The sequence below is a fragment of the Heterodontus francisci genome, chromosome 14 (genome assembly GCF_036365525.1).
Source record: "Heterodontus francisci isolate sHetFra1 chromosome 14, sHetFra1.hap1, whole genome shotgun sequence".
Lineage (NCBI taxonomy): Eukaryota > Metazoa > Chordata > Chondrichthyes > Heterodontiformes > Heterodontidae > Heterodontus > Heterodontus francisci.
In genome coordinates, this window is record NC_090384.1 from 44,636,244 (window position 1) to 44,661,424 (window position 25,181).

Sequence of the window (25,181 nt, forward strand, 5' to 3'; positions counted from 1 at the left end):
ATTTGGACAAGGTACGAGAACACAATAACATGTTTGGCATTGTTAAATTTATTGCGATATTCAGGTCGGGTCGGATCAGGCACGAAAAAAAATTAAAGGACTCGGGCTCCAGTCGGGTTCCGTTTGGCTGTGGTCAGGTCGGGTTTTAATTTTATACCTGAGCTGTGAGCAGGCCTTTAACGCACTATAGTGAGCAGTAGAAATGTGTAAAATAATCAGACAGCGTAGTAGAGACAGAGATTTCAGAGGCATTCTGATGGCTAGAATATTAGAGGGATGAGTTTGGCGGACTGAATGGCCTTTTCTCACCCACAACATATTTATGTTCTTATGAGCAATGATAGCAAACAAAGGAACCACATGCAGACTGGATACCTGAAAGTGATGATAGGAAGTGGAGGCGATCCCAATAACTGTTTGAATTGGTGTGTGCTCAGCACCTCCCCCTCAAAGTTCACCTCCCACATCCGTGAACCCGGGCGTGCACAGAATATCAATGGCTGTGGGAACCCAATGTTCTTTGCTCCTGGTAAGAAACAGGCTCCGAATTCTCCATCTCGCTCCTTGTTCCCAATTTTCCAGAACTTCTCTCTGCATCCAAGAATTGATAAAGAAAATCTGATTATGCCAAACTCTTCACAGTTTTATTGACTGTATAATGATTGTAGGCATCACCCATTCAATAAGGTTACAAGCCCTCAACTAATGTGTAACCACATCTAAATCAGTTTATATCAACACCAATCTTACTCAAACTGTTATCATCTACTTATTTCTCCAGCACTGAACTTGTTGGTACTTTCTCTTTCTTCTCCTACTTGTACAGTGCAATAGAATACTTTGGAGAAAGAACCACCCACCCCCGTAATCAGTGTTGGTGAAATACTCTGCGTTAAAAGTCAGGCTTCTTCAGCAAAAGAAACCTGGAATTACCAGCATCCTGCTTTCATGGGCCAAATCATGATCCTGAATAGGAGAAACAATGGGAATTTGTGGTCTCACACATAGGTCTAACACTGAATGCAAAAGAGATTATCCAGTGTCCATCTGACATTGTAAAAAGGTGAACGTGGTCAGAACATAAGGTAACAATTAAATTTATTCAAATCATGTTAGTCTCACTGCTTATGAAAGATATCTTCAGAATTTTTATAAATTGATAAGCTCTATTATTTTCGGCTGAAGTGATAACCTATTAAGTATAAGTTGCAGTTTCAGTTTACTTTCTAATGAACCACCATAAGCAACTGGCAATATACAGTGACCATTCACATAAAATATTGGTTAAATACATAGCCTGCTATAGCACTGAAATCATGCAGGCAAAGAAGGTTCCAAGTTCAATTTCCGATCTGTTATGAATTACCTAATCTTAGCTGGTTCAACAGGAAAATTACAATTGGCTTCAGTGTCCTTGGATTGGGGAGGGGTAGGGGCAAGGATTACAAAATTGGTAAGGCTTTCATCTTTGAGCACTAATCAGTTAATTTAGCTGAAAAGTGTGGTTATCTACTTATCAGGCAAGGACAAGCTCAGAAATTTGATGGCCAAATCACCTCCAACATTAACCACATAGGTTCACACATGAAGAATGGCCACCTCAGTGAAGAACAGAAGGCTGGATGGTGCTCATGAAACTGTATCCTAGCAGAAATGGGGACCTCCTGGAGAGAAAATTGGGTGGGTGGGGGGAGGATACAGGTTGGGAAAAGCGTTTTTAAAAGAAAGGACCAGTAGAGTGACCAGGATTGTTGAAGACTGACAGTCCCAAGCTAAAGTACATTGTCAACTGCTCTGCCATTCCCCTCCTGTTCACTCCTATCTCACCAGAAATGATCATCACGATTACTCCTGCTTGCAAGATCAACAGATGCTCTGCAAGTTCATCCATGCATCATTAATTGTGTTTAATTGTATGCAGGCGGTGGGCATTAACTGGGGATTCATTTGAGTCCCTATGGACACTGACAAACTGGTTCTTGCCTGATGGTATGCATCCCAGAGTACTTAAGGAAGTGGCCCTCGAAATAGTGGATGCATTGGTGGTCATCTTTCAAGATTCTATAGACTCTGGAACAGTTCCTACAGATTGGAGGGTAGCCAATGTAACCCCACGATTTAAAAAGGGAGGTAGAGAGAAAGCAGGGAATTATAGACCAGTCAGCCTAACGTCAGTAGTGGGGAAAATTCTAGAGTCCATTATCAAAGATTTTATAGCAAAGCACTTGGAGAATAGTGGTAGAATTGGGCAGAGTGTGCATGGATTTGCGAAAGGGAAATCATGCTCAACAGATCTACTCGAATTCTTCGAGGATGTAACTCGTAGAGTTGATGACGGGGAGCCAGTGGATGTGGTTTATTTGGACTTTCAGAAGGCTTTCGACAAAGTCCCACATAAGAAATTAGCGTGTAAAATTAAAGCACGTGGGATTGGGGGTAGTGTATTGCGATGGATAGAAAATTGGTTGGCAGACAGGAAACAAAGAGTAGGGATAAATGGGTCTTTTTCCAAATGGCAGGCAGTGACTAGTGGGGTACCGCAGGGATTGGTGCTAGGACCCCAGCTAGTCACAATATATATTAATGATTTAAATGAGGGAACTAAATGTAATATCTCCAAATTTGCAGATGACACAAAACTGGATGGGAGGGCGAGTTGTGAGGAGGATGCAGAGAGGCTTCAGTGTGATTTGGACAAGTTGAGTGAGTGGGCTAATGCATGGCAGATGCAGTATAATGTGGATAAATATGAGGTTATCCACTTTGGTAGTAAAAACAGGAAAGCAGATTATCTGAATGGCTGTAAACTGAGAGAGGGGAATATGCAGCGGGACCTGGGTGTTCTCGTACACCAGTCGCTGAAGGTAAGCATGCAGGTGCAACAGGCAGTAAAAAAGGCAAATGGTATGTTGGCCTTCATAACGAGAGGATTCAAGTAGAGGAGCAGGGATGTTTTGCTGCAATTATACAGGGCCTTGATGAGGCCACACCTGGAATATAGTGTGCAGTTTTGGTCTCCTTATATGAGGAAGGATGTTCTTGCTATAGAGGGAGTGCAGCGAAGGTTTACCAAACTGATTCCTGGAATGGTGGGACTGACGTATGACGTATGAGGAGAGATTGAGTTGGTTAGGATTATATTCACTGGAGTGCAGAAGAGTGAGGGACTATAAAATTCTAACAGGACTTGACAGGGTCGATGCAGGAAGGATGTTCCCAATGGTGGGGGAGTCCAGAACCAGGGGTTGTAGTCTAAGGATACAGGGTAAACCTTTCAGGACTGAGATGAGGAGAAATTTCTTCATCCCGAGAGTGATGATCCTGTGGAATTCATTACCACAGAAAGCAGTTGAGGCCAAAACATTGTTTGTTTTCAAAAGAAGGAGTTAGATATAGCTCTTGGGTCTAAAGGGATCAAAGGGTCTGGGGCGAAAGCGGGAACAGTCTACTGAGTTGGATGATCAGCCATGATCATAATGAAAGGCGGAGCAGGCTCGAAGGGCCGAATGGCCTACTCCTGCTCCTTTTTTCTATGTTTCTATGTTAACCCCAAATTACAGATAACCAGTCTTAACGTATATAGAATACTGGCAAATACCTGTCAGTGTCACACAGATAGCAACGAGTGAGAGACGAGACCAGCAACCTGCTCTCCATATAGTCAAGCTGCACCACTCTTGAGTCCACTGTTGTAATCACCTGAACTGGAAATATCACAAATGCAGCAGCCTGAGACAGAAGAAGAAAGCAATCAATATAGTGGCTCAGCATAGCCCTCACAACAGCAAGTCTGTGAAGAGCACAGCTATACTCTTGCATCCTCAGTCATCATGAGTATAAATTGTATAATAAATTCATAGACTAATAACCTTGTCTTTTCTCATCTCTAGCCCCTCTCGGTCAAAATTTATTTTATTGGTACGAGAATAGTAATTGCTACTTTGCACATCATCTTGTATTCTAACCCATTCATTCCCAGGAACTAAAATATGTAAAACTCCTCTTCTCTCAAGTCTTTCTTTCTTGAGAACTGCTGAAAATACAGACATGTTGTCGAAGCTTTTCATCTTGCTCTCATCAAGACAATACGCAAGAATAACCAATGTAAGGGAAAACAATTTATACTGCATGAGGATAGAGTGCTGACTGGTTGGTAAGTCAACTCTGATTGGTAGAGGCATTGCCATGGAGAATGCAGCAGTTGTGGTGCATTCAAAAAGGCTTGGCAGTTAACTGTCAGTCACCGTAAACTGGTGCATTCTCCATGGCAACACCTCTACCAGTGTTCACTTGCCAACAAATCAGCACTCTCTTCTTATGCAATATAAGTTGTTGTTTTGCCTTACATTGATTATTCTTGCATATTGCCCTGATGAGTGCAAGACAAAAAGCTTCGACAACATGTCTCTATTTCCAGCAATTCTTTCTTTGTTCTTACTGATTTTCAAGACTCAAGCTTCGCATTGCCTAATCAACTTCATTTACTTAATTGTTTCTCCAATGATATTACTTTTTACAGCATCCTGCATTCTGGTCCTTTGTCCTTCACCTAAGTTTCTCAAATTAAAAATGGGACGCAACTCAAGTGGAGTGTAACACCAACATCACAGATCACAGAGCATGAATCTACACTCCAATAACTTTATATACACTCACATCCTCCCAAATGCCCGCCATATACACTGGCACACATTCAATGCCCACATTCATTACATATGTGTCTATTAATCAGGGACACCACAGCTACTCATGTGCCAATCGCTATCCCATCGATTAGCACATGACTCAGTCGAGTCTGAACCCAATCATGCTTAATTAGAACACAACCCAACCCAATGAGTCCCATCCTGTCATTGGTACTGTTACATCTGGCCCCAGCATAGTAGGCACCAAAAGTGCCCAACTGCTGCCAGCTCACATCTTACAAGTGTTTTCCCCTTCTCTTGAATGCACCAACTCCTTGCTGGGGTACCATTCTACAGGCAGGTTACCTCCAATACCTTACCCAACTGGCCAGAGTTCAGCAAGCCTCAACATTAAGTGATGGCAGGCTATTCAAATTGGAGTTGTCACAGCATAACCTAATCTCATGTTCCACGAATGTCCATATACACACACTTTCCAGCAGGAGTCGCTGGATAGCAGTCCAGAATCCCAAATTGATTTTTTCTCCCGAACTCAAGGGTTCGGAGGTTAGTTGTAGTACCTCTATTGCTGCATTAGCTGAGCATACAGCACACACCGAAAGTCAACTTTATCACCTATTGGGTCTGTATGCCTCAGTTACATTATGCATTTACCAACTGAGCCATCAAGGAGTCCTTTAGAAACATGAGGAACAATGTTAGGCTGTGCATGTTGGGTGGAATGAATATCTTCGTAAGATTTGTTCATCCTGCTCCATTACCACACTATATAAATATGTAGGAGTACATTCACGTAAAAGAAAAACACAGACCTTTCCCTGTTTGGAGGAATTAACCTTCAGGCCAGAAACCTTTCCCAGATTGTCTCCCACAAAGATGCGGAGAGCAGTCGTATCCCAGCAGAGGGCGGTGACCTGTCTGCCTTTGTGTTCTGATGATACATATATACGCTCAGGTTTCCCACGCCGCTCCTGATGCAGTTCCCACACAATCACATGACCCTGGCTGAACAAGGAAACAAACCAATAAAATAATGAGGACTTTGTCACCTTCAGGATTTATTTAATTTAATTTAGGGTAGGCAGTGGCATAGTGGTATTATCACTGGACTAGCAACCCAGAGGTATTTCTCTGGGGACATGGGTTCGAATCCCACCACAGCAGAAGGTGGAATTTGAATTTAATTAATAAATCTGGAATTAAAAGCTAGTCTAATGATGGCCATGAAACCATTGTCGACTGTTGTAATAACCCATCTGGTTCACTAATGTCCTTTAGGGAAGGAAATCCGCTGTCCTCACCTGGTCTGGCCGACATGTGACTCCAGAACCATGGCAATGTGGTTAACTCTTACATGCCCTCTGAAATGGCCTAGCAAGCCACTCAGTTGTACCTAACCGCTACGAAGTCAATAAAAAGAAATGAAACCAGACGGACCACCCGACATCGACCCAGGCACCGGAAACAACAACGGGAAACCCAGCCCTGTCGACCCTGCAAAGTCCTCCTTACTAACATCTGGGGGCTTGTGCCAAAGTTGGGAGAGCTGTCCCACAGACTAGTCAAGCAACAGCCTGACATGGTCATACTCACGGAATCATACCTTACAATGTCCCAGACACTGCCATCACCATCCCCGGGTATGTCTTGTCCCACTGGCAGGACAGACCCACCAGAGGTGGTGGCACAGTGGCATATAGTAGGGAGGGAGTTACCCTGGGAGTCCTCAACATCAACTTCGGACCTTATGAAATCTCATGGCATCAGGTCAAACAAGGGCAAGGTAACCTCCTACTGATTACCACCTACCGCCCTCACTCAGCTGATGACTCAGTACTCCTCCATGTTGAACACCCTTGGAGGAAGCACTGAGGAACACCCTTGGAGGAAGCAAGGGCACAAAATGTACTCTGGGTGGGGGACTTCAATGTCCATCACCAAGAGTGGCTCGGTAGCACCATTACTGACCGAGCTGGCCGAGTCCTAAAGGACATAGCTGCTCGACTGGGTCTGCGGCAGGTGGTGGGGGAACCAACATGAGGGAAAAATATACTTGACCTCGTCCTCACCAATCTGCCTACCGCAGATGCTTCTGTCCATGACTGTATTGGTAGGAGTGACCACCACACAGTCCTTGTGGAGACAATGTCCCGCTTTCACATAGAGGATACCCTCCATCGTGGTGTGTGGCACTATCACCGTGCTAAATGGGATAGATTTTGAACAGATCTAGCAATGCAAAACTGGGCATCTATGAGGCGCTGTGGGCCATCAGCAGCAGCAGAATTGTACTCAACTACAATCTGTAACCTCATTGCCCGGTATATCCCCCACTCTACCATTGCTATCAAGCCAGAAGACCAACCCTGGTTCAATGAAGAGTGCAGGAAGGCATGCCAGGAGCAGCACCAGGCATACCTCAAAATGAGGTGCCAACCTAGTGAAGCTACAACACAGGACTATCTGCGTGCCAAACTGTGTAAGCAGCATGCGATAGACAGAGCTAAGCAAGCCCATAACCAACGGATCAGATCTAAGCTCTGCAGTACTGCCACATCCAGCCGTGAATGGTGGTGGACAATTAAACAACTAACTGGAGGAGGTGGCTCCACAAATATCTCCATCCTCAATGATGGGGGAGCCCAGCACATCAGTGCGAAACATAAGGCTGAAGCATTTGCAACAATCTTCAGCCAGAAGTGCCGAGTTGATGATCCATCTCGGCCTCCTCCTGAAGTCCCCAGCATCACAGATGCCAGACTTCAGCCAATTCAATTCAATCTGCGTGATATCAAGAAACGACTGAAGGCACTGGATACTGCAAAAGCTATGGACCCTGACAATATTCCGGCAATAGTACTGAAGACCTGTGCTCCAGAACTTGCCGAGCCTCTAGTCAAGTTGTTCCAGTACAGCTACAACATTGGCATCTAACCTGCAATGTGGAAAATTGCCCAGGTATGTCCTGTACACAAAAAGCAGGACAAGTCCAACCCGGCCAACTACTGCCCCATCAGCCTCTTCTCAATCATCAGTAAAGTGATGGAAGGTGTCATCAACAGTGCCATCAAGCAGCTCTTGCTTAGCAATAACCTGCTCAGTGAGGGGTGACACTCAGTTTGGGTTCCGCCAGGGCTACTCAGCTCCTGACCTCATTACAGCCTTGGTTCAAACATGGACAAAAAAGCTGAACTCAAGAGGCGAGGTGAGAGCGACTGCCCTTGACATCAAGGCAGCATTTGACCGAGTATGGCATCAAGGAGCCCTAGCAAAACTGAGCTCAATGGGAATCAGGAGGAAAACCCTCCGCTGGCTGGAGTCATACCTAGCGCAAAGGAAGATGGTTGTGGTTGTTGGAGGTCAATCATCTGAGCTCCAGGACATCACTGCAGGAGTTCCTCAGGGTAGTGTTCTAGGTCCAACCATCTTCAGCTGCTTCATCAATGACCTTCCTTCAATCACAAGGTCAGAAGTGGGGATGTTCGCTGATGACTGCACAATATTCAGCACCATTCGTGACTCCTCAAATACTGAAGCAGTCCGTGTGGAAATGCAGCAAGACCTGGACAATATCCAGGCTTGGGCTGATAAGTGGCAAGTAACATTCGTGCCACACAAGTGCCAGGCAAAGACCATCTCCAACAAGAGAGAATCTAACCATTTCCCCTTGACATTCAACGGCATTACCATCGCTGAATCCCCCACTAGCAACATCCTAGGAGTTACCATTGACCAGAAACTGAACTGGAGTAGCCATATAAATACCGTGGCTACAAGAGCAGGTCAGAGGCTAGGAATCCTGTGGCGAGTAACTCACCTCCTGACTCCCCAAAGCCTGTCCACCATCGACAAGGCACAAGTCAGAAGTGTGATGGATTACTCTTCACTTGCCTGGATGGGTGCAGCTCCAATAACACTCAAGAAGCTTGACACCATCCAGGACAAAGCAGCCCGCTTGATTGGCACCCCATCTACAAACATTCACTCCCTCCACCACCGACGCACAGTGGTAGCAGTGTGTACCATCTACAAGATGCAGTGCAGCAATGCACCAAGGCTCCTTAGACAGCACCTTCCAAATCCGCAACCTCTACCAACAAGAAGGACAAGGGCAGCAAATACATGGGAAGACCACCACCAGCAAGATCCCCACCAAGTCACACATCATCCCGATTTGGAACTATATCGCCGTTCCTTCACTGTCGCTGGGTCAAAATCCTGGAACTCCCTTCCTAACAGCACTGTAGGTATACCTACCCCAAATGGACTGCAGCGATTCAAGAAGGCAGCTCACCACCACCTTCTCAAGGGCAATTAGGGATGGGCAATAAATGCTGGCCTGGCCAGCGATACCCACATCCCATGAACGAATAGAAAAAAAAAACCAACATCTCTCTCTCTCTCTCTGTAGTGTACATTTCCCAGTATGCAGAATATTTTTCTCTGCAGCATGCATTGTTCACAACATGCATTCTTGTTGTCTCTCTCCAGCAATATTCACATTGCCTTCAAAGATTCTCTCTCCATCTCCCTCAATCTGCAGCGTGCATCATTCAGCAAACACATTCTCTCTGCAATGCCCTTTATGCAGGTCTCTCTTTCACTGAAAAGGGCATCACCTGGAACACATCCAATGACGGGCATGTCACCCAGTTATGTGGAGTTATATCTTTCAACTTGCACTGATTTGAAAATGTTGAATTCTTTTTGTGGTAGACGTGGTTCATAAATCAATGATTTTGCAAGCTCGCCAGACTTGGGCCCTTTACTACTGTTTAACATTGGGCCCTCCCTAAGTATAACAGAACATTTGAAAAGGTACACACCAAGTCTATTTCCAAAGCGTGAATTATTCAGTACATATTATACACCACACTTAAGTTATCCAGTAAATAAAGGTGCCATATACGTGCTTATGACTATGGGGAAAGAGTTACGACTAAACAGCAGAGGAGTGGGACTGCATATTCAGAGATCCTTGTAGGTGGCAGGGCAAGTTGATAAAGCGGTGAAAAAAGCGTATGGGGTATTCGGCTTTGAAAATACAGGTACTGAATATGAAAACAAGATAGCCATGATAAACCTCTACAAATCACTCGTCAGGCCTCCACACTTTAGGAAGGATGTCAAGGCCTTGGAGAGGGTACAGAGGAGGTTTACCAGGATGATACTAGGGACAAGGGTCTTTAGTTATGTGGAGAGATTGGAGAAGCTGGCATTATTCTCTTTGGTGCTGTATGAATGGCTGTCTAATAACCTGATAAAATCTTAAGAAAATTAATTGATTATGGAAATACCCTCTCTCTCTTTTTATAAGAAAGCCTCTATAGCAGTCTGCCAGAGCTGACAAACACAGAACAGCATCGGGCTGTTATCTTTGCCAATGACATGACTCCAGCACAGATTCTGAAACAAGACATTCGTAAAGCTGATAAGATGGAGCCTCGTACCCTCTCTAGATGTGTGTCTGGTAGAAGTTTACAAATGATACCAAGCACGAGATAAGGTGAAAGGTGACTTCGGGGGCAGAGTGATGGACATGGGAGGGGTTCATCCCTTGATGATTGGGCAATTATAATGATTGATAGTGTAAACAACCAGCCCCAAGAAATAAAGTAAATAAACAAGTGCTCAGGAGGGAAATCTTCAGTCTTTTATGGACAGAAAGGAGTTTCTCAAGATGGATCCATGCTAGCTCCAGCCTAACACTTTGGTTAGCTCAAGAAATCTGAGGACCGAAAGACCACCAACACCTCACCTGCCTAATCTATCAGTGAGACCACCAAGACCATTCTGCCTCACTATATGATCTGGGATCTTGGATCGTTCAATTTGTTACAGGTCGTTTATTTTTCTATCTATTTAGCTTATGCATTATCATATTTAAACTGTTGCTTAATATACATTATATTTAAACCATTGCTTCTGCTATAAAATCACAATTTAAGCTCGACCTCCTTCTTTGGGAATGTGATCCCTGAACCCAAACCTTACAGCACAGAGAAGGTTTAGGGAGATTTGATAGAGGTTTCCAAAATAAGGGGTTTTGGTAGAACAAGTGAGAAGAATCTGTTTCCTGCAGCAAGTGGGTTGGTAATCAGAGGTCATAGATTTAAAATAATTGGCAAAAGAACTAGAAGGGGAGATGAGGAGAGATATTTTCACAGAAGGGTGCTGTCATGTAGAATGCACTACCTGAAAGGGTGGTGGAATCAGATTCCACAGGAACTTTCAAAAGGCATGTATGTGAAGAGAACTAATTTTGCAGGGTTATGGGGAAAAAGCTGAAGTGTGGGGATAAATTGAACAGCTCTATCAAAGAGCTGGCACAGTCATAGTGGGCTGAATGGTCCCCTTCTGTGCTGTAATATTTTATAATTCTATTACTGAGCTGAGTTTTTATTCAGCTGAGAGTGTAGTTTAGCTATTTAATTCAAATGCAAATAACTTGCGTGATTTGTTAGTGTGTTTGATTGACAGCTCCTTTTGAATCAACAGGAGATGACATGGCGTGGTGGTAATGTCACTGGGCTAGTAACCCAGATGCCCAGGCTAATGCCCTGGGGACACAGGTTCAAATCCCACCATGGCAGCTTGTAGAATTTAAAGTCAATTAATTAATAAAAATCTGGAATTGCAAGCTAGTGTCAGGAATGGGGCCATGAAAATATTATTGATTGTCTTAAAAATCCATCTGGTTCACGAATGTCCTTTAGGGAAGCAAACCTGTGGTCCTTACCTGATCTGGCCTACATGTGACTCCAGACCCATAGCAATGTGGTTGACTCTTAACTGTCCTCTGAAACGGCCTATCAAGTCACTCAGTTCAAGGGCAATTACGGATGGGCAACGAATGCTGAACTTGCCGGCCACACCCACATCCCATGAAAGAATAAATAAAGCTATTTACATTAACTGGGTTTCAGTCACTGTTCTGAAGGTATTTATCAATTTTTTTTTAAACCAGATCCATGTGTGTGTGTGTGTGTGTGTGTGTGTCTGGAAGCTTTCAGGGAAGTTAATCAGACCAGATAGCTTCAGTAGTTGATGAATGGGAGGAAAGAATAGCAACTACATAAGAAAATTATCTCTGTTTAATGCGAGTTAAGAACCATAACTAGTTAAGCTTAATATCTATTGTAAAAATTGTTATGACCGAGATTAGAGGAATGCACAGTTTTTCTCATTCCACTACTCCACTGGTCACAACATATATTTAAATGTTTTACCCAGTTACTAATACGGTCAGTTATATACTCTTTCTATATCAGTTTCAGAGTAAAAATCTGTCAACCAGGTTTCTTTAATAAACAAAATTGATTATAAAACAAGACTTATTCAATAAAGATACAAAGCTTACGAACACACAGTTTGAAATATGATAGTATCTACCCCTCTAAAATAACCTAACACACATGCACACACACCGGTTAAAGAAAAATAAAGAAAATGAAAAATCTGGCTCTGCAGAGATCAACTTTAAAAAAAAAAATACTTTGGCCAAGATATTGTCAATGGTCGAAGAAAAAGGATAAGATATGAAATGTTCCCGACGGCCTTTGATCTGGCGTCCAGGTACACATAGACGGCTGTCACTGGGATCTTTCTGGAGCAGTTCTGTTCAGGGGACCTCGAGGAGTAGTCTTGCAGGCTTTTCAGCAGAATTACTGCATCAGTGGTTTCAGCTATCACACTGGATTCTCAGAAGATTTTTCAAAAACAGGTGGAAAAGGATGAATTGGATGGCTTCTCTCTTAGCAGACTACACACCAACTGAGCAAACAGTCCAAGTCCCAAATTAGAAAGGCAAAACTCCTGACAACCATAAACCTAGACATGTGACTTCTCTGTAAAAAAAAAAGGCCAGCACGGCTCCTTATGTTTATTTAACATTTCATTGTCTCTTCCAGTAAGTGCTTTTTAAAAACATTCCAGTAACCCTTTTAAAAAAACAAATCCATGCATCTCCTCAGTCTTCCAAATGAACCAATTTTCACAATCTTTTAAACACGAGTCCTCAAAAAAATAACAGAAGCACCTTCATGACAAAATATATGTTACGACTGGCATATTCTAACACTCTAATATATTTACCAATTAAAGCCGTGGAGAAGGTTCAGCGTAGTGTTATTCTGCTGTTTTCTGAACACAACGTGAATTCAGTGAAGGCACAGGCTCGAAACATCAATTGAAATAATCTAAAGTGGTTACTTGGGCATGCTACAAATTTCAGCTGGATATCAGGGCAAGTGAAAACCCTTTCTTGGACATAGAGAACCAAGGCTCACCTACAAAAGTGACAGAAAATATGGAAGAAAAGATTGAAGAGGAGATTAAATAAAACACAATGACACTCCCCATTTTGGTGTGCCTACAGAAGTGTGAAGAAGGGTACAGGAAGAATCCAGAATTGAGAGTCTAATAATAAAGCACACTTACCTAGTTGCTACAGCAACATAGTCCTCATCATGCTGACAGCAAGCAACATGAGTTAGAGCTCCTTCCTGAAGGACAAAAAGTTTATTATAAATTTACATAATTCACATGTCAATGGACAGCCTTTTTTTAAAGCTTTTTGGCTTTCTCTGTTGACCCCCATGCAATGCTGCTAAGGCATTGGGAGAGGGGAAGAAGAGGGAAACACACAGCAGTATCTGCATCCAAACATAATTCAGCATTTAGGCCAATGTGTCTTTTCACTAAGGAATCCAATCCTTACGATGGGTCAAGACATTAGAATGGTGGAGTTCAGAGATCAGATGTGTCTAAATCTACAAATTAGTCAGGTTTAATTTTTAAAATGTTACTTCCCCCATTTCTTCCCCTGCTCAAAAGAATGAACTTGTAGTTACAGAGCACCTCAACAGGCCTCAATGTCCCAAATCAATTACTTTTGAACACAATTACTGCTGTTTTGTGGGTAAACACAAAGTACAATTTGTTCACAACAGGGTCCCCAAATAGCAAACAAATTTAATCACCAGTTAGCTGAGGAAAGAATGTTGACCAGGACACCAAAACAATCTTCATTCTTTGAATAATGCCATCAATCATTTACTCCATCCAGACAAGCAGGTGGGGTCTTAATTTAACAACACATCAGAAAAAGAGTTCCAGAAATAGAGCACTGTCTTGGTACTGCACTGAAGTATCAGCCCAGATTATCTGCTCAGATTTTAAGAGTGGAGTTTGAACCCATGACTTTCTCATTTAAAGGAAAGTGCAACTAGTGAGTCTGCTGGATGCTTGCAGGGATACATTAAGGCAGCAGTACTTCACCTATGGCCATCCTTCATGTTTGAACCGAGACAACGTGGCAAGTTATTCAGCCCTGGAGGACATCACAGCTGAGCCTGATCCTGTCTTCATACATCTGCAAGAGAACTCTTTCCAGCAGAGGTCACCTCAGTGACAAAGAGCAGGAAGCCTGGTTGATTTTTTTCTTTCCCCTAACTTACTGAGGCCAAATGCAACATCCCTACTGCTGGCCTTGTTAAAGAAAGCAGATTCAGTATAGACTGAGAAACAGAACTGGGGGCTCAGGTCTGTGTGGCTCATAGAAACATAGAAAATAGGAGCAGGAGTAGTCCATTCGGCCCTTCGAGCCTGCTCCGCCACTCATTATGATCACGGCTGATCATCCAACTCAGTAGCCTGTTCCCCCTTTCGCCCCATATCCTTTGATCCCTTTAGACCCAAGAGCTACATCTAACTCCTTATTGAGAACACTCAATGTTTTGGTCTCAACTGCTTTCTGTGGTAGCGAATTCCACAGGCTCACCACTCTCTGGGTGAAGAAATTTCTCCTCATCTCAGTCCTGAAAGGTTTACCCCGTATCCTTAGACTATAACCCCTGGTTCTGGACTCCCCCACCATTGGGAACATCCTTCCTGCATCTATCCTGTCAAGACCTGTTAGAATTTTATAGGTTTCTATGAGATCCCCACTCACTCTTCTGAACTCCAGCGAATATAATCCTAACCGACTCAATCTCTCCTCATATGTCAGTCCCGCCATCCCAGGAATCAGTCTGGTAAACCTTCGCTGCACTCCCTCTATAGTGAGAACATCTTTCCTCAGATAAGGAAACCAAAACTGCACACAATATTCCAGGTGTGACCTCACCAAGGCCCTGTATAATTGCAGAAAGACATCCCTGTTTCTGTACTCGAATTCTCTCACTATGAAGGCCAACATACCATTTGCCTTTTTTACTGCCTGTTGCACCTGCATGCTTACCTTCAGTGACGGGTGTACAAGAACACCCAGGTCCCGCTGCATATTCCCCTCTCTCAATTTATAGCCGGTCAGATAATAATCTGCCTTCCTGTTTTTGCTACCAAAGTGGATACCTAACATTTATCCACATTATACTGCATCTGCCATGCACTAGCCCACTCACTCAATTTGTCCAAATCACACTGAAGCCTCTCTGCATCCTCCTCACAACTCACCCTCCCACCCAGTTTTGTGTCATCTGCAAATTTGGAAAATTACATTTAGTTCCCTCATCTAAATCATTAATGTATATTGTGAATAGCTGGTGTCCTAGCACCGATCCCTGCGGTACCCCACTAGTCACTGCCTGCCATTCGGAAAAAGACCCATTTATCCCTACTCTTTGTTTCGTCCGCCAACCAATTTTCTATCCATCGCAATACACTACCCCAATCCCATGCACTTTAATTTTACATGCTAATCTCTTGTGGGACTTTGTCGAAAGCCTTCTGAAAGTCCAAATAAACCACATCCACTGGCTCCCCCTCATCAACTCTACTAGTTACATCCTCAAAGAATTCTAGTACATTTGTCAAGCATGATTTCCCTTTCGTAAATCCATGCTAACTGTCCGATTCTACCACTGTTCTCCAAGTGCTCTGCTATAAAATCTTTGATAATGGACTCTAGAATTTTTCCCACTACCGATGTCAGGCTGACTGGTCTAAAATTCCCTGCTTTCTCCCTACCTCCCTTTTTAAATCGTGGGGTTACATTAGCTACCCTCCAATCTGTAGGAACTATTCCAGAGTCTATAGAATCTTGGAAGATGACCACCAATGCATCCACTATTTCGAGGGCCACTTCCTTAAGTACTCTGGGATGCATACCATCAGGTGCTGGGGACTTATCGGCCTTCAATCCCATCAATTTCCCCAACACCATTTCTCTACTAATACTGATTTCTTTCAGTTCCTCTCTCTCATTAAGCCCTGTGCTCCCCAACATTTCTGGTATGATATTTGTGTCTTCCTTTGTGAAGACAGAATCAAAGTATGCATTTAGCTGGTCAGCCATTTCTTTATTCCCCATAAATTCCCCTGTTTCTGACTGTAAGGAACCTACATTCGTCTTCACCAATCTTTTTCTCTTCACATACCTATAGAAACTTTTACAGTCAGCTTTTATGTTCCCCGCAAGCTTATTCTCGTACTCTATTTACCCCTTCTTAATCAATCCCTTGGTCCTCCTATGCTGAATCCTAAACTGCTCTCAATCCTCATTTCTGTTGTTTTTCCTGGCAAATTTATATGCCTCTTCTTTGGATCTAATGCTATCTCTAATTTCCCTTGTAAGCCATGGTTTGGCTACCTTTCCCGTTTTGCTTTTGCGCCAGACAGGGATAAACAATTGTTGCAGTTCATCCATGCGCTCTTTAAATGTTCGCCCTTGCCTATCCACCGTCATCCCTTTAAGTAACGTTTCCCAATCCGTCATGGCCAACTCGCGCCTCATACCTTCGTAGTTTCCTTTACTAAGATTCAGGACCCTTGTCTCAGAATCAACTATGTCACTCTCCATCTTGATGATGGCTCAGTTATGCAATGCCTTGATTAAGTGAGCTATCAGAGAGGGAAAGAAAATGCAGGCATTTACAAAATACCTCAGTGTACTACCGATTTGCCCTTGGCTATGTTAGAACGGATTCTACAAGAGTATGCACAAATGCTTAATAATTCCGCATTTCTCTGATGCCTCACGTACAGTATACGTAGCAGCCCAAGAAACAGGCTTGTGCATCATGCTTTTTATGTTGAGCCTTTGCCAGTCCTCACCTTGTGCGTTAACATGAGCCTCTGCTTCCAGCCTTCCTTCTGAATGAGATGTAGTCCACCAGCTGAGCTGCCCAGTGCCAGCCATTTCCGGGATACTGACAAACATGTACACTGAGAAAAGACAGGATTCTTCAAAATAATGTTTTAATATTCCCACAGTCACTATGTCAAAGTCGTCTATTATTCGTTCCACTCTCCACCATATTGACTGCACTTTCCAGCCCCCTCCCTTTCTAACCAATCCCTATTACTCATTAATCCTCAGACATAGTTTTATTGAGTAAAGGAATCTCACTCCGCTTATTCCCTGAAACCTACCCTCAGTCTATGACCAGTTTCCATGAGTTCAGGTGTGAAAAAATACTTCCTGACTTTACTCCTAAATGGCTTAGCTCTATTTTAAGATTATCTCCGTTTGTTGTAGATTCTCCCAAAGGAAATAGGTTCTCCACAGCAACACCATCAATTCTCTTGATCATTTTAAGTACCTCAATTAGATCACCCCCCTCAACCTTCTAAACTCAAGGGAATACAACCAAGTTTACGCAGTTTCATAATTTACTCTTTTACGCCGGATAGCATGTATTACAATCCTGTTAGAGACCAGTAACTTTTCTTTTTCAAAGAAATTCGAACTCGCAGTTATTACTGAAACAAGATTTCATGTTTTCAATAAAAAAACTTTATGGTACAAGAATTTAACAAAGTAAAACATTACTAACTTAACACTATAATTTCAACTCATTTATACCTTAAACTTAAAATTTTAACAGAACACTCATGTTTGACTTTTACTTCCACCCAAGAGTTCCCCTATACTTTAGAGGATCTTGGCGGTTCTTTCACTTCTCCTGAGACCAATCCAAAGTGTACCCAGCTCTTAGGAATTCACTTTGGTTTTCCTTAGTTTCCAGTTATCCTCCGAGGTATGAGATTTCTTGGGGATTCTCCCTCTAGCATCTGCTAGGCAAACCCTCCAGTTCTCCTTTAACACCTCACGAATCTGAATTTTCCAGCCTGAGCATGGCCCTCAGGCAAATCAGAAACACCCCTGGTTCCTGATGGCCTCTTTGCTCCTCAGTCCAGAGCCAAATGCCTTTCTGTGAGCAAAACAGAGGTAAAGCAATGGCCACTAGGCACCTCCCTGCATCATCTATCTCCACAGCAATACGATACACGTCAGATGTCCCAGATAGCAATTTAAGCTAATTACCTCCAAATCTGAATACCCACATAACTAATTAATACTGCGAGCAATGACAGGGCAATTCCTTCCAAGTTTTCCAGCTATAGTTCTTCAACTAAACAAGCCCACTTGCTGTTTTATGGCTCTTCCCTCTCAAACTCTGTCCTCGTGAGCACACATGGAAAAATCTTTGAAATAAAATCTTTTCGGTGATTCTGCAACCTTTTTCAATTCTAGAATTTAATTATATTATAGCCAAACATTTAAATTCCCCAAAACTAAAAGTGACTTCCAAAATATGAATATAAACCATGAGCTAATTGGTCGTTACACATTCTGATAAATGTGCACTGCATCCTTCAAATGCCAATATATCCTTCCTGAGGTTCGTGCCCAGACTGAACGCAGTACTCAAGATGAGGTGTGACCAGAGCTCTGCACAATTGAAGCATCAGTTTCACTGCTTTGTATTCTAGCCCCGTTGAGATAAAGGCACACATTCTGTTTGCCTTTTTGATTACTTTTTATATCTGTGCACTAGCTTTTCATGATGCTTGTACATGGACCCTTAAATCCCTTTGTCGCTCATCTCACTCTATTAATATTCGATTTATCTTTTTCAGATTCAAAGTAGATAACCTTAAACTTCCCCACATCTGCTAGTTTTTCCTACTCACTCGTCTATGTTCCTTTGCAACTTCCCGCTCCCATCTACAAAGCTTATTGTACCTGCTAACTTAGTGTCACCTGCAAACATAGATATATAACCTTCTAATCCTCCACTCAAGTAATTTATCTAAATGGTGAAAGGCTAAGGCCCCAGTACGGTTGCTTGAGAGTACCAATTGTCACATCTTGCCAATCAGAAAACGAACCCTTTATCTCTACTCTCCTGTACTCACTGTCACTTACTTCTCAACTAATGACATTCCCATGTCACAATCTTTAGCAGGAGGGATATTGTACATTAATCTTTACCTGTAACAGGAGGCTGCATAGTACATGAACACCAGTGGCAGATTAGTGTGCGTTCAGTTCAGCAACCCACCCTTCCACTATAACAGGAGGGTACACGCTGGTCTTTATCGGTAACAGGATCACTGTGCTATTTTCCTTCCAGGCTTTTTTTCCAGCAGTCACTGGTGCTGAATTATTTCACAGGCCCAGAATATAGGACCTGAAGGAAAGGTAGTTGCAAACAGTTGCACCTGTGGAGTTGATTGTAATGCTGCATCACTATCCATCTCGAAGGGAAGCTCTATAATTCCCACTGGATCCTGACAGCCACTAGTGACAAAAAACCCGAACTACAGCAACACAAAACAGACCTTAGTATTACCCAATAATCTAAGCAGTTCAACACAGCTTCACCCTGGACCAATATAATCACCCAACTTGTCTCCCATAAAATAGAGAACATCAGCCTTTAACTTAACGAGAGCAGTGCTACATGTGCCCTTCTATAACTTACCTTCAGTCTGCTCGAATCTAGCCGTAGAGCAGATAACAGGGGATCCAGTGAATCCATCTCAGCCAGGACATGGCTACATGATTCTGGGAGCATCAGCAGCGACATTACAAGGGTGCGTGTATACGTTTCAGTAGAAATAAGAAAACTGGCAAAAGATATGATTTGCAGCCTCTGTAATCTTGTTCACAGTCTATTATAGATACTTCATGTTCATGCTGTGGATAGTAAATAGACAGAATCACTTGTAACCAATTCGACTTTAGTCAAAAAGTCTACTCCTCCCCCAGAACAGCACAATTTATAATTATCTCAGACAAAATGGTTTTAAAAAGTGTAAAAATTAGCCATTACTAGCTAACGGCAGCAGAGAAAATGGCAAATTTGAAGCAAGGCATGAATGCACCCTCCCTGACCATTAAAGCAAGAGTGGCCAGAGATAATAGTATGCCCTTTCCATTCCCAGTCATGGGTGCACAAATCGAAAAGAGAACAACTTCCAATCACAAGCATGCAAATAACCACATCCTAAAGACAAGAGCATGCCCACACAATAGGGCCTGGGAAAAACAGAGAACTATCCCAGAGAAAGTGTACGCGGAAATAAGTGAACCCATTCAGGCAACGGCATTTATAAAGACAAATTCTTTCAACATTTGGTTATAGTGTAAAACAGGTAATATTGGATCGGTCGCCTATTATACTGCCCCGATTTTCCTTTCCACTAAAGTACATATCGCCAAAAGTTAAAATGAACCCCAGCGAGTGCAACAGGAGCACAGGGAATGCTGCAGGAGCTTAAAATAGATCTAACACCCCATCCCAGCAACATTGGTAAAGCAGAGATGGGCACAGAGCAGAGATGTCAATCTGTAGATGCTCAGCTAGGTTCTCTTACGGACTTTAGACTACTTAATAAGTTGGAATCTTGTGGCATTGGCAGGCAAATCTTGGACTGGATAAGGAATTGTTTACATTATCATATACATAAGATTGTTATTAATGGTAGTGGTCGAGAGTGCAGACTGGTCACGATTGGAGTCCCACAGGGATCAGTGTTAGGTTTACTGCTCCTCACAATCTTTATTAATAATCTGGAATATGGCATTGTGGAAACCTCTACAAACAATACAAAGATTTGTATGCCTAGGGTGCCCGTATAAGGTACTCAAATGTAGAAATAAATTAGATGCCCGGAGATTTTTTCAGAGGGTCATTGACCTATGAAACAAATTTCCAACTCGTGCAGCGAGTGCAAGTTTGGCACAGAGAGCTGGATGGTTTCCTGCGTGTAGTGATGTCACAGCATGTAAAAGGCAGATGAGGTACTGGGCAATGTGCCTTGCACACACAATGGGATTCCTGGAACCCAGTTTGATCGCCTTCGGGGGTTAGAGAAGAAATTACAGATTCATTTTCCCCTAAATTGACATAGGTTTATTTAAAACCTGCCCTTTTGCCTCTCCCAAATGGTGAGGTAGCTGCTAGTGGGTTGGGGCGGGTTGCCAGGAACACTGGAATCCTAATGCTCAGTTGCATCATGACTGTGTGAAATAAATTCCATGGACCATTTGGTCTTTTCCTGTCTGCCATGTTCACATGACTAGAGGCCCTGGGTAGCAGGGTCTTATGATTCTAGTTTTAGGAAAGTAATTAGTTGCTGTGAAAAGCCCTTTGAGACTTTTAATCTTGGTTCCTACAGCAGCTGCATGTGACATCCATTTTCTTCCTCGTACTGGTTACACAGCTTGCATCCTAACAGCATTGCAATGGCACAACAGGTATTAAACTATACTCTTACAGTAAAAACTGACTACTAAAAAACAGTGGCTCAACACAGGCCCCACAGCAGCTGACCCACCTTTGCCCCATGCTGTCTAACAGAGCCAACAAGAATTCTACCAAACCAGTTGGTCAAACACAGCCCACACCAACCAAATCCACCAGCTGAGTAATACTCCATTACTGTTTTAAAAAAAATCTTCAAACAAAATATAAACATCAACAAGCACCGGAAAAGCAGCATCGGGGGGGGGGGGGGTCTGACATCTGACACACAAGACAGATATTCCAGATATAGACAGCTCAGTGGGCCCAGTATTGCACACACAGGCAGAACAGCTGGTGACTGCAGGCATATAGCTACCCTACACATCTTCAGTGCAGGAGAACGTACACACACCAACTGCACAGAAAGGCTGAATATCACATGAGGCAATGCAGGGAACTAGATACTGCACATGAGCAATGTCAGGAGACCAAATTTGGCACAAAGACAGCAAAGAATATCCCACATTCAGGTCATGTGAGAGTTAATATCCCACAAAAACAATGCAAGGTGGGGCTGTATATAGCACATACAAGCAATGCTAGAGTCATGTTGGGGTCATTATATCACACAAGCAGGCAATATGGTGGGGGGAGAAGGGAAGATGTCCCATACATGGCAAGGAACAGGCAGTCAGAATATTTCACGGTAAACAAATAAGGATTGACAAAGTAGACGTAGAGAGGATGTTTCCTCTGGTGGGGCAATCTAGAACGAGAGGTCATAGTTTTAGGATAAGGGGTAGCAGATTTAAAACAGAGATGAGGAGGAATTACTTCTCTCAAAGGGTCGTGAGTCTGTGGAATTCACTACCCCAGAGTGCGGTGGATGCCGGGACATTGAGTAAATTTGAGGAGATGGACAGATTTTTAATGAGTAATGGGTTGAAGGGTTGTGGAGAACGGGCAGGAAAGTGGAGTTGAGGCCAAGATGAGATCAGCCATGATCGTATTGAATGGCAGAGCAGGCTCGAGGCGCTGAATTGCCTACTCCTGCTCCTAGTTCTTATGTTCTTAAAACCGAAAGGATGGGCAGCATATCTCACATGGACAGCGCAGGACAGTGGGATTTCTCAGATGAAGAGTGTGGGAACAATCACAATAACCACACCAACAGAATGAATAGCAAACTATGACACACCCTTGCAGCAGTGGGAAGGATGACACTTGCTGTCGAAGTCTTGGGGAGGGTGGAATATCTCTAGTGAGCAGGGTGTTGTACAGTTATAAAGTCAATGCAAAGCCTGGAAATATCCCATCAGTGATCAGGGAATGGGATAGGTGACGCTTGCTGAACTGAGGGAGACATTAAATCCCACAGCTGCGGGGGGCGGGGGGGAAGGAGAGAGAAAGAAAAGAAGATATCCAGAGTGAGAGGGTTAGGAAGGTGGAACATGCCACAGTGAGTAGGATGGGAATATCACAAGGGCATTGGGGTGAGGAAGAGGCTCTCTGATAGCAGGTGCACCAGTGTAAACTAAGTATAGATACATACACATCACAATATGTCAAGGGTGGGGGGACAGGAGACACAGTGTGACCCAGGGAATGGGGAACAGTGTGACAGTGTGTCACTGGGGGTCAGGGAGGTGGGGGGAGACAGCAAGACCCCAAGGCAGGGGAAGGGGTGGGAAGGGGGAGACCATGTGTTCCGGGGGTTTTGGGGAGACAGCGTCTCCCTGGGAGGCGGGGGAAGGGGGAGAAGACAGCGTCTCCCTGGGAGGTGGGGGGGGGGGGGGGGGGGGAGTCATCATGACCCCAAGGGGAGGGGGAGGGGGAACAGTGTGTGCCGGGGGAGGGGTTTGAGGGAGACAGTGTGTCCCAGGGGGGCCGGGTGGGAGACAGCATAACCCCAAGGTGGGGCATAATGTGACAGTCTGTCCCCAGGGGGGGGGGGGGAAACAGTGTGACAGTCTGTCCCCGGGGGGGGGGGGGGGGGGGGGGGGCGGCATTGGGGAACAATGTGACAGTCTGTCCCCGGGGGAGGGGACAGTGTGACAGTCTGTCCCCGGGGGAAAGGGGGGGGGGGGGGACAGTGTGACAGTCTGTCCCCGGGGGAAAGGGGGGGGGGGGAGACAGTGTGACAGTCTGTCCCCGGGGGGGGAAGACAGTCTGTCCCGGGGGGGGGGGGGGGGGGGCATTGGGGAACAGTGTAACAGTCTGTCCCCAGGGGAAGACAGTCTGTCCCGGGGGGGGGGGGAGGGGGGACAGTGTGACAGTCTGTCCCGGGGGGCAGGGGGGACAGTGTCCCCGGGGGGGCATTGGGGAACAGTGTGACAGTCTGTCCCCAGGGGAGGGGGGGGGGGGGGGAAGAGACAGTGTGACAGTCTGTCCCCGGGGGCGGGGGAGACAGTCTGTCCCCGGGGGAGGGGAGGGGGGGACAGTGTGACAGTCTGTCCCCCGGGGGGGGGGGAAGACAGTCTGTCCCCGGGGGCGGGGGAGACAGTCTGTCCCCGGGGGCGGGGGAGACAGTCTGTCCCCGGGGGCGGGGGAGACAGTCTGTCCCCGGGGGAGGGGAGGGGGGACAGTGTGAGTCTGTCCCCGGGGAGGGAAGACAGTCTGTCCCCGGGGGCGGGGGAGACAGTCTGTCCCCGGGGGCGGGGGAGACAGTCTGTCCCCGGGGGCGGGGGCATTGGGGAACAGTGTGACAGTCTGTCCCTGGGGGGGGGGGGGGGGGGAACAGTGTGACAGTCTGTCCCCGGGGGGGGAAAGACAGTCTGTCCCAGGGGGGGGGGGGGGTGCATTGGGGAACAGTGTAACAGTCTGTCCCCGGGGGAGGGGGGGGGGGGGGGAGACAGTGTGACAGTCTGTCCCCGGGGGGGGAAGACAGTCTGTCCCGGGGGGGGCGGGGGAGACAGTCTGTCCCGGGGGGGGGGGGGGGTGCATTGGGGAACAGTGTAACAGTCTGTCCCCGGGGGGGGGGGGAAAAGAGACAGTCTGTCCCCTGGGGGGTGGGGGGGGAAGACAGTCTGTCCCGGGGGGTGGGGGGGGAAGAGAGACAGTCTGTCCCCGGGGGAGACAGTCTGTCCCCGGGGGAGACAGTCTGTCCCGGGGGGCAGGGGGGAGAGACAGTCTGTCCCGGGGGGCAGGGGGGAGAGACAGTCTGTCCCGGGGGGTGGGGGGGGAAGAGAGACAGTCTGTCCCCGGGGGAGACAGTCTGTCCCGGGGGGCAGGGGGGAGAGACAGTCTGTCCCGGGGGGACAGTGTCCCCGGGGGGGGGGGGGGGGGGGGAACAGTCTGTCCCCGGGGGGGGGGGGGGGGGGAAGAGACAGTCTGTCCCGGGGGGGGGGGGGGGGAGAGACAGTCTGTCCCGGGGGGACAGTGTGACAGTGTCCCCGGGGGGGGGGGGTCAGTTCCGTGTTCCAGGCTCATTCAGGTCACGGGTTTTGGCGACAACGGAGATTGTGGAAAGGCTGCGGGCCCGGGACAGGCCGAGGAGCGGCTTTTCCCAGCAACGGTTTCAGGGGATTACCCGGCCCAGGGCCGCCCTCGATAACCGGCGCCCTGTCCGTGACCGTCGCATCGGAGCCAAGCCCGCTGTCCCTCTCCCCGGACACCGCCTGCATCTACCTGACGCCGGGCCGCACAGCTGGTCCATTCCTGTCCGACTCCAATCAGTCCCCCAACCAGCCCAGGGCCCGCCCCAGCCGCCGACTTCCCGAGATAGGCCCCGCCCCGGGGCCCAACCTCCGAATGACCCGCCCCGGGCTCTTCAACTACCTGAGGCATCACCGCCAAGAAGGCGCTTTTCTCACCCCGAAGCCGTGGACAAGATCCCATCAAAGTCTGTTTTCTCCAGCCGAGTGATGCTAACCTTTCCAGCTGAGATTCAACAACATTACAAACCAGGTCATTAACTGGGATCTTCCTGGCTGCAGAAAGCAGGAACACACTAACTGATGCAATTCTGTACTGAATCCATGAATAATGTTTAGAACTTTCGTTGAATTTTATACCACATGCGGAAAGAAAAATTAATTTATCTTGGAGTTTTGTGGAT

The 25,181-nt window shown here is 45.6% G+C and overlaps 1 protein-coding gene across 1 annotated transcript in view; it reads right to left on the bottom strand.

Annotated features, from left to right (window-relative positions):
* Nucleotides 1–24,847, bottom strand: part of hps5 (HPS5 biogenesis of lysosomal organelles complex 2 subunit 2) — a 60,058-nt gene extending 35,211 nt beyond the window's left edge. The window contains exons 1-7 of the mRNA XM_068046106.1: nucleotides 24,752–24,847; nucleotides 19,358–19,572; nucleotides 16,701–16,811; nucleotides 13,086–13,150; nucleotides 5,459–5,651; nucleotides 3,599–3,729; nucleotides 376–591 (exon numbers count right to left, since the gene is read on the bottom strand). Coding sequence (XP_067902207.1) covers nucleotides 376–591; nucleotides 3,599–3,729; nucleotides 5,459–5,651; nucleotides 13,086–13,150; nucleotides 16,701–16,811; nucleotides 19,358–19,462 — 821 coding nt within the window. The 5' untranslated portion in view covers nucleotides 19,463–19,572; nucleotides 24,752–24,847. The remainder of the gene's footprint in view (nucleotides 1–375; nucleotides 592–3,598; nucleotides 3,730–5,458; nucleotides 5,652–13,085; nucleotides 13,151–16,700; nucleotides 16,812–19,357; nucleotides 19,573–24,751) is intronic.
* Nucleotides 24,848–25,181: the final 334 nt, after the last annotated feature.